This window comes from Durio zibethinus, chromosome 27 (genome assembly GCF_047325235.1).
Source record: "Durio zibethinus cultivar Kanyao isolate XHJ-2024 chromosome 27, ASM4732523v1, whole genome shotgun sequence".
In the NCBI taxonomy this organism is placed as follows: domain Eukaryota; kingdom Viridiplantae; phylum Streptophyta; class Magnoliopsida; order Malvales; family Malvaceae; genus Durio; species Durio zibethinus.
Window position 1 is genome coordinate 1,360,648 of NC_143188.1, and position 10,000 is coordinate 1,370,647.

Below are 10,000 nucleotides of genomic sequence, written 5' to 3' on the forward strand. Positions count from 1 at the left end.
AAGGAATTTTATTTATAGATATTTTTGTAATAAAAAAATAAAATGTGAAAATAAATTTTTTTGGATGCAAATATAATTTTTTTTTATTTTAGTGGTTTTTAAAATACTTAATTTTATTAAATAAACATAACAACCCAAACAAAAAAATGGGCAACAACCGACATAATGGAAGTTGGGGGTCAAAGTTGAAAAGCCTAATGCATGATCTTTTTCCCCCATTTTCTGTACACGTTTCTCCTCAAGTACCACTCATAGATGGAACCATTGTCTCAACCTTTTCATGGTTTAATTATAACCTTGAAACTACATTATTTTTCTCCAAAAACTCATCACTTTCCAGGGTATGTCGATTCCTGTTGTTCATCATCAGAATCATGCACAATTCTACTCCTTTTCACCAGCTTAAAAGTTGGAACAGAAGAACTATCTTCAGCTTCACATTCAGACTCATCTAAGGGTTGGCTGATTGAGGTGACAATACTTTCTCTGATCCATTTCCTTCATTATCTTCGTAATCACTGCATGATTCATTTACATTTGTGTCAGATTCATGTCTTCAGCATCACCTCTTCAGCAGCTGACGGACTGCCTGATTGAGGTGACAATACTTTTCTCTGATCCATTTCCTTCATTATCTTCAGAATCACCTAAATCCATTTGCACCATTTACACCAGGGTTAGCATCTGGGACTTGGGAGTGATCATGTTCTCTGGCAACAGTTGTTGGGTTAAAGTTTTTGAAGTCCCATGATGTGCTACGCTAGGCTTGCTTCAATAAGTTCACCTTGGTCTTCTTGCTAAAGTCGAATGAGATCAAAATACAACTGGTCATGGAAACATCTGAAATAAAACTGCATGAAGGGCACAATGGCAAGAAGGTTTAGGTCTATACTTGTTGCAGCTCAGCTGCCACAATGTTATGGAGTGGAATGGTTAGCTGCTTGCAAGTTAGTTCTACCAGCTTCTGGAATGGAAGGCTTGGTAAATGCTGCTTCTGACCTTTTGGAGCAATCCTGAGCTTTGACATCTGATCAGCTAAATGCTCTGCTTGAGTATACATGTATTGCATAATGTGATAAAGTCAGTCGCAAATAAGAGAAAGGCTGAGATTCAGATGTAAATGCAAAGTGCAAACTTACCCTTGGGACTCATCAAAACAAAGGAAGATAATACTTCAACAACTGCTTTGATCCTCGAGTTAAGATTTTCCTCAAATGCCAACCCTGAATTATGCTTTCCATTCTGGTTAAGATGAGTGCTTTTTTGAGCGACTTGCGGTTAGATATAGCAACCGTCCGGTTAGTACGGATTTTTACTCGATCTAAACTTAATTTGATTTAATATTAAAATATTATTTTTATATCAAAATCTGATTCGATATGTAAACTTTAAATCTACAATCGATTCATCTAAAATTAATAAAATTTTATAAATTTTTTTTAAATATAAGTATAAAAATATTTAAATATTATATAAATATAAAATTAAATAAATAATAAAATATATATATCGAGTCAAGATGAATTTATATAAAATTCAACCCTGACTAAAACTCAACCTCAACTTTTTTTTAATAATATTTAATTTAATCCAATTCAATTTAAAATTTTATTTTAAAAAAATAATTTTATAAAATTGGATTAGGTCAAAATCCAATGAATATGGATTGGATTGCGAATCGTGGTTGCTGTCTTTAATTTTTTTAGTTGCCCAATCTATGTCCAAAATGACAGGGTCAGTTGTTTAAAGTAGCCAAGAAGCTACACCGATGGTTGTTGACTGGTTTATGACAAGGTATCCTCTTTTCTTTAAAAGGATCTTTTGTTCTCTTCACACAATTGTTGCCAAAGCTTTAACTCTTTAGTTTCGAGCTAACATAAAGTATATTTGAAATTTAAATTTTAACATTTGTAAAATATTTTTTTATTTTTATGTAACGGTTCCCTTTCTCTGAGAAAAAGAAAGATACAAACAATATAAAATGGAGAAAACCTCTAAACCTTCCAATAATAATTTGATAATTTTAAAAGAATAACGGAACTTGAGAAAAATAGTTAAAATGTTTAAATATTATGCATAAAAAATATTTCAAATAGCAATTTAGAAATATAATAAACAACAATTCCCATTTTTATTAGTTTAAAAATTTTCCATATCCAATCTATATATATGTTATGAAAAATTATCAATTTACATCTGTATAAAATTTTTAATTTTATATTTTTTTCTAATAATTGATTTAAATAAATTTAATAAATGAAAAAATGAGTTAAAAAATAATTTAATCTTATACCTTAAATTTATTTGAATCAATCATTAAAAAAATTATAAAACTAAAAAATTTTGTACAATGTAAGTTAATCTCTACTCATATATTATTATATATTATAAATAATTTTTTAACCTATGATATTAAATTATTCCTTAAAAAATAATCTTCTCTATTTTTTAAAATTTCATTTCATCTATATCAAAATTCAAATTGAAATCTTGAAAATGAAGTCGAACAATTATAAATTATTGCTTGTTAATTTAGGTTTTTGAACACCCTTGCTCATTTAGCGCCCATCCCAATTCAAATTGTCTTTATTAAGGGTGAGAAAAAAATCGAAAAGATAAAAAATAAAATTAAAATTATAGTGTTTAATTCGATTCGGATTGTTTTTTTTTATTTATTTTGGTTTGGATTAAAATTGGATATTAAATATATATATATATATATTAAGTTTTGATTGAATTTTAAATCAAAATATATAAAAAATAAACTGAATTATATATTTTTATTAATTTATATATATTTTAAATTTTTATAAAATAAAAATAATTAGTTTACATATAAATCAATTTAACTATAATAAAAATTTTAATAAAATAATATATAAAAATTTAAAATTTAAAATTTAAAATTTGATAAATTAAATCAAATTAATAAAATTCAATTCTGATCATATTTATCTAAAAAAATCAATTTAAATTTAAATTAAAATTTAAATATTTATAATATTTATATATTATTTTAAAAAATTAAATTAAATTTCATTCTATTCATACTGTAATTACCCTAATCTTTAACCATGCTTAGCACCCGAGCAAGCATGGTTCACGCCCATGATAGCAAATTCAAGTCCGGGTTGTAGTCACTCCGCCCACATTCAGATTCGGATCGGGATTGAAAACCACCACATCGTCCGGTGCAAAAACTTTCGAAATATCAAAACTCAGCTGCCCATTTTATAGTCTTTTCAATCTTATCCTTCTGTGTATGTTACGTCACAATGCAAAGTCTAGCAGCAAGATAGCCAGTAGAAAATTGACACCTCATCATCAATCATTTCTTTGCTTTCAATTGGGCGGCGATACCAAGAGCTGTGAGAACACAATTGGAGATGCGTACCCGTTTCGGGTACCGACTATCCTCGTGGCGTTCCGTTGCGTCAGCAGGACGGATATGATATTGACGACTTCGAGAAAATAATAATAATTAAAAAAAATCAATTTGGATATTATTACTCCCAACAAACGCGCGTGTACAACACCGTTTTCCTAAAAATTTCCATTTTCATTTAACATATTTTATGTCCACCTTTAATAAATAAATATGCCCTTCATTATATTATATTTTATTTTCAAAATATTTTAATTAATTATAATAATTTAAAATAGAAAATATATTAATAAATTTTAAAAATTAATAGTATAATCAAAATATGTTAATTATTTTTTCAATGAAAAATTGCTTTGACCCATTAAAAAAAAGTAATACTATATTTTCTCAAAAATTGTGACAGCAAATGATTTTTTTTTTCAAAAAATCATTTTAACTTCATAGAAAACCAAGTGAAAAGTATAATTAAAATCTAATTTAATGATTATGTAGTTTTTTAATAAAAAATGATGGTTTGAACATGTAAAATTTAGATTTATTTTTGTATCAGTTAGAAGAAATATGTTTTTGAATTTTTGAGAAATCAAAACTTTTAGAAGTAAATCTCAAAAAAGTAGATATAAATAATAAGAAATTAAATAAATAGATAAAATATTAATTCTTATAAAAATAAGTAGTTTAAAAAAAATTTAAAATTATAACTTAATAATTTTTTTATTTTTTATACAGACGAACTTAGAATAATGAGATATAAAATTTAAGTTGTAGTTATTAATTTTAAAAAATAAATTATTTAATTATAACTTATAATGTGTGGTATGAACAAATATACTATTGTAAACAATAGAACAAGCATGATTGATTGATAAAAAATAACAAAAAAAAAAAAAAAAAAAACTTAAATTATAAAATTTGATATAATAGTCTAACACTTGTATTTTGTCTTTAATTCAATCAATTTTAGAAAAAAAATAATAGGAGTGTGGTTCACTCTCCAGGAAAGCGAATGAGGATCCGAATATTTCTCAGCCTAAATCTTATCTATATGTAGACAGAGAGCGCAGCAGCGGATTAAAACCTCCTGACCTTTTCTAACTTTTGGTTGTCGTACAACATCTGTAAACGTCACTTCCACCTTCTTACAAGACACTTCCCCAACTGAGTTAATAGTCGGCCAACGAAGTTTCTTTTATTATTATTTCTATGCGATACCCACTATTTTGACTGCTCTTGGGAGACAAATTTTGGTCAAAGAAAAAAAATTTCGAATCATAGCCCAAGAAAGAGCGATAATGGGAAGCAAGACCAAGAGAAGAACAATGATAGAAGTTGGAGCTGATGGGGTTGCTGTTATCACAATCATCAATCCTCCAGTCAATTCTCTTTCACTTGATGGTAACCCTTTTGTGCATTTTCTTTGTTTCTCTAATTTTTATGTCCTTTTTGCCTTGTAATCAAGTTTTGAGTTATCGAGTCTCCTGGGATTTCTTTGTTATTTTTGTACCCAATGGATTTTTTATGCAAATTGTTGAAAAAAGTTTTAATTTTTTGGTTCATTAGCAAAAGAATTGTATTGGGTTTCATTTAGTTGCAGAGGTAAATAGATGTATTAGTCAACTTGACATGGATTCTTACAAAGATCAGAGTTTAGAGGTCTGATACTTGGACAATTAATGTTGAACTAGTATTGCCTTACATGTTTCTGTTCAGGTCTGGTCGCAAGTAATTCACTCTATGCTTCTTAAAATATAGTTCCTTTCGTTGATTGAATTAGATAAAAGTAGTTAACGCTGTGGAAAAAGCTCAAGAATTATAGAGAAAAGGAGGTTAGATTTGAGTTAAAAGTTCAAAAAAGAAACGTTAAGCACGATTGTGGTTTAAAGGCTAATTTCGATCAATAAATCAAGTGTTTGTCCGGCTTTTCCTTGGTATTCTTGCGAAAATTTGGCAACTTGCTGGCACCTGAAAACCATAGTTTTATTTTTCTTCCTTGAATTTTAAAATTAACTTTTAATGGTTTGATATAGATGAGAAGATATGCAATTGATAGTTTCTGTTGCCTTTATGTGTCTTCCTTACAGTGTTGGAAAGCTTAAAAGAGAGTTATGATGAGGCCTTACGAAGAGATGATGTGAAGGCAATTGTTGTTGCAGGTAAGTGCAAGGAGATTACGCTTAAAATTAAAGGAAAAGTTGTGCAAAGATATTCTCTGTTACTGATTTTCCAAACCTGCAATTGGTTAATTGAGATACTAATGCGCTTCTTCCTTTGAGCAGGTGCAAATGGAAAATTTTCTGGTGGTTTTGATATTACAGCTTTTGGTGGAATTCAAGAGGGAAAAGGTATGCACACTAGTCCTTTTTTTAAATGTATTCTTATATTGCACTACCTTGACATTGATAAGGTTAGTCGTATTTTCCAGTGCAGAAGCCAAAGCCTGGCTATATATCAGTTGAGGTTCTCACTGACACCTTAGAAGGTAATCACCTGGTTATTTTTTTTAATAAAACTGGAAAGCATTTCAAAGTTGTATGGATCCATGTTGACTTTAGATGCTTTGTACTTCAGCTGCAAGAAAACCATCAGTTGCTGCCATTGATGGCCTTGCCTTAGGTGGGGGTCTAGAGATTGCAATGGTAGGTATTACTAAACTTCTTCAGACAATCTCTTATTTTGTTTTCTAGAAAGAAAAGATCTTAGAATGTCTCTTTCAGGCATGTCATGCACGGATATCGACCCCTACTGCACAATTGGGCCTGCCTGAGCTTCAACTTGGGCTAATTCCTGGGTTTGGAGGTGACTCTTTCATTTGAATAACATGTTTATGTTGGTTATCTATGTATGAAATCATTGGTTATTGAGGTGAATTAACTAATGTTTGTGTGAGGAACTGTGTTTCCCATTACTTTATATGCCAATTTGACATAATAGCTTTATTTATACCCTGCTTTTTCTTCTCCTACTGTCAGTATTCTCATACTCCTAAATTGGCTCAGGAACACAGCGACTTCCACGGCTCATTGGTCTCACAAAGTCCCTCGAAATGATGTTGGTATGTGCTTAGATCAGCTTTTTGCTTAAATCTTACTTTGGTATGACTTGATGTGGTTACTTTATTAAGTTCTTGTTCATTATTAACATAGCATTTTCTTCTTCCTTTCATCTTTCCCTTAATTAGACATCGAAGCCTGTTAAAGGTGAAGAAGCCCTTGGATTGGGTCTTGTTGATGCTGTTGTTTCATCTCATGAGTTGTTGAACACTGCACGTCGGTGGGCATTAGATATTTTGGCACGAAGAAAACCATGGGTTGCTAGCCTTTATAAAACTGATAAGATAGAGTCGCTTGGAGAAGCAAGGGAAATACTTAATTTTGCTAGGGCACAAGCTAGGAAGCGGGCTCCAAATCTCAAACACCCCTTGGTTTGTATTGATGTAATTGAAGAGGGTATAGTTGCTGGTCCTAAGGCTGCACTGTGGAAGGTCTCTGCTTATCACCATTAGTGTTTGAATACTTTTTAACTTACCTTTTTATTTATAGCTAACGTCAACTTCAAAATGGTACATCTGGTATTGGCAGGAAGCTGAAGCTTTCCAAGGACTTCTCAAATCTGATACCTGCAAAAGCTTGATCCACATCTTCTTTGCTCGGCGTGGAACATCAAAGGTTTGAAGGATAATTACTAATAGAAACTGCTTTTTGCATTTCTAATACAAAATTAATGGATCCTGCAATTGAATGTTGGTAGATGGATGATCTTAGGTTTTTATATTTCAGCTCTTGATGTTGTGGCTCATATACTTAAGTCTCTTTTGCTTTTCATATTGGTTAGTCTAATACTAAAACAAATTTTTGATTAAAATCCTTGTCTCTCTCATCAATCTTGTTCGTAGTGCTTCAATTAATGGATTTATTTTAGATGTAGTTCATATGGTAACTTTAATCTCAAACTTATGATGTTTAATGTAACGGCTCTTGAGCTATTTTATATTATATTCTTCAAAGCATCAATTGCTCCAGCCTTTCGTAAAAGGTAGCCCAGATGCTACGCCAACCTTTGTTACCTTTTCTGCTTAACTTTTTACAAGCACTTATCTCTTAGCAATGGACAGGTTCCTGGGATTACTGATAGGGGCTTGGTGCCAAGACGAGTGAAGAAAGTTGCTATACTTGGTGGAGGTTTAATGGGCTCTGGAATAGCAACTGCATTGACTCTTAGCAATTATACAGTAATCCTGAAAGAAGTCAATGAGAAGTTCTTGGAGGCTGGGATTGGTAGAGTCAAAGGTGAGATCACAACTGGATTATTTATTTTCATTTCTGATATCAATTTTGGTGTAGTTTTAATTTTAGAAAATTGCTTGTTGTGAGATCCTATTTGTTTTTGTTCAGCCAATTTGCAAAGCCAAGTTAAGAAAGGGAAAATGACTCAAGAAAAGTTTGAGAAGACCATCTCTCTGCTTACGGGAGTTCTTGACTATGAAAGCTTTAGAGATGTCGACATGGTCATTGAGGTAGTTAAGAATGTGTTATAAGTTTGCCTTTCCTACAATTTGTTACCTGGAGTTTTAATATTCATAATTTGTTTATAATCCTTGTAACAGGCAGTAATTGAGAATGTATCTTTAAAGCAACAAATTTTTGCTGATCTTGAGAAATACTGCCCACCACATTGCATACTTGCAAGTAACACTTCCACTATTGATTTGAACTTGATTGGAGAGAGGACCAAATCCCAGGATCGGATTATTGGGGCTCATTTCTTTAGGTAATATCATGACTACGGTTATTACTGTTTCTCTGCTTCCTTGTGCTGTTTCTTCACTCGGATGGTTCATCTGTCAACATATCTATATGATGCAGTCCGGCTCATGTCATGCCACTATTGGAAATTGTTCGTACCAAGCAGACATCTCCCCAAGTAATTGTCGACTTGCTTGATGTTGGGAAGAACATAAAGAAGACTCCGATCGTTGTAGGAAATTGCACAGGTTTTGCTGTCAATAGGATGTTCTTCCCATATACACAAATAGGCCTTTTCCTTGTTGAACGGGGAACAGATGTTTATCAAATTGACCGAGTAATTACTAAGTTTGGAATGCCAATGGGCCCATTTAGGTACCTAATTCAGAAAAATATGGCTTGGTATTTTTATTCTCACAGTTGCTGTAAAGAACTTTGATGTGCCGGTGAACTGGACTTAGCAATTTTCTTATTTATGCAGATTGGCTGACCTGGTTGGTTTTGGTGTTGCAATTGCAACTGGCATGCAGTTTATCGAGAACTTTCCTGAGCGAACCTATAAATCAATGCTTATCCCAATTATGCAAGAGGATAAGAGAGCTGGTATGATTTTCATTGTTGAGCCTTAGCATGCAAACAAATTACATCTTCAAGCATGTCTTGTTACAACATTCCACTTCATTTCAGGTGAAGCTACTCGCAAAGGGTTTTATTTGTATGACAATAAACGCAAAGCTAGTCCTGATCCCGAACTAAAGAAGTACATTGAGAAGGCGAGAAGCATCTCGGGTGTAGCTGTTGATCCTAAGGTCTGTCTTCTCTTTGTTTGAAAATGTTGTATTTCGTCTCGCTCCTAATATTGACATTTAAAGAAGACAAAATCTAACTCTTTCTGAATTCCCTCTCTTTCCCTTTTCCTCACTCGTGGGACTATACTTGTATGCAGTTTGTGAAATTATCGGAGAAGGACATTGTGGAGATGATACTCTTTCCAGTGGTGAATGAGGCTTGCCGAGTTTTTGCCGAAGGTATTGCAGTGAAAGCAGCAGACCTTGACATTGCTGCCATTATGGGCATGGGATTCCCACCTTACAGGTTTGTAACCAATCTTGTCAAGGTTTTCATTAAATCCTTTTGGGACTTACCAATTTCTTGATATAATAAATTGCTTTAACTTTTACCAGGGGAGGAATCATGTTTTGGGCTGATTCTCTTGGATCCAAGTACATTTATTCAAGACTGGAGGAGTGGTCAAATATGTATGGAGAATTCTTCAAGCCATGTGCCTTCTTGGCTGAAAGAGCTGCCAAGGGTGCTCCATTGGTAAGCATACCTGAAACACTAGATATAATAAGGTAGTTTTCCTGTGGCTGAAATTACCATGCATTTTCCTGTTCTTCTTGTGTGTTACTGAAGTAGTTGACTGAAATTACCCTGTAATTTTCACCGAAGAGCAGGCAAGGTTAATCGACAAATTATTCGGTATTAGGTTGCTTTCCACCATTGGATATTGAACACTGTAATTTCTTGTCTTCTGATGATTGAACTGTTCCATTGCAGAGTGCACCAGTGGAGCTGGGAAAATCTAGATTATAAGACTGCTTTGATTGCTTCTGTACTGCCCACTGCTCAAGATTTCCTCTTATGTTTTCTTTTCCAGTTTATTTTGCCAAGGCTAGACAGATAAATCAAGATGAGCTCAATAATGTTGTGCAATGAAAATTTTGAGTTGCCAAGATAAGTTAAGGAATCAAACATGGATAATTGTAAACATCTCATATGAATTCCAGATGCAATCTTGAAAGGCTAATATGTATCAGTCATCTTATGTTGTCAAACACTAAACAGAAATAATCATTTTTTTTTCCATTAA

General features: G+C 32.3%; 1 protein-coding gene across 1 annotated transcript; it reads left to right on the forward strand.

The window, feature by feature from the left end:
* Positions 1 to 4,557: 4,557 nt before the first annotated feature.
* On the forward strand, positions 4,558 to 10,000 carry LOC111279702 (peroxisomal fatty acid beta-oxidation multifunctional protein MFP2-like). The gene is made up of 18 exons (XM_022866711.2): positions 4,558 to 4,780; positions 5,467 to 5,538; positions 5,662 to 5,727; positions 5,808 to 5,864; positions 5,954 to 6,021; positions 6,100 to 6,181; positions 6,382 to 6,437; positions 6,564 to 6,866; positions 6,964 to 7,050; positions 7,497 to 7,671; positions 7,777 to 7,898; positions 7,989 to 8,152; positions 8,248 to 8,502; positions 8,609 to 8,730; positions 8,815 to 8,936; positions 9,074 to 9,222; positions 9,312 to 9,450; positions 9,688 to 10,000. Exons 1-18 carry the CDS (start codon positions 4,678 to 4,680, stop codon positions 9,721 to 9,723), a joined length of 2,178 nt encoding a protein of 725 aa, XP_022722446.2. The 5' UTR covers positions 4,558 to 4,677; the 3' UTR covers positions 9,724 to 10,000.

Excerpts from the sequence above, each read along its gene's own strand:
- LOC111279702 (XM_022866711.2), top strand. The coding sequence starts at position 4,678 with ATGGGAAGCAAGACCAAGAGAAGAACAATGATAGAAGTTGGAGCTGAT. Across the intron at positions 7,051-7,496 it reads CTCGGCGTGGAACATCAAAG|GTTCCTGGGATTACTGATAG; the intron begins GTTTGAAGGATA and ends AGCAATGGACAG. Across the intron at positions 8,937-9,073 it reads GTGTAGCTGTTGATCCTAAG|TTTGTGAAATTATCGGAGAA; the intron begins GTCTGTCTTCTC and ends ACTTGTATGCAG.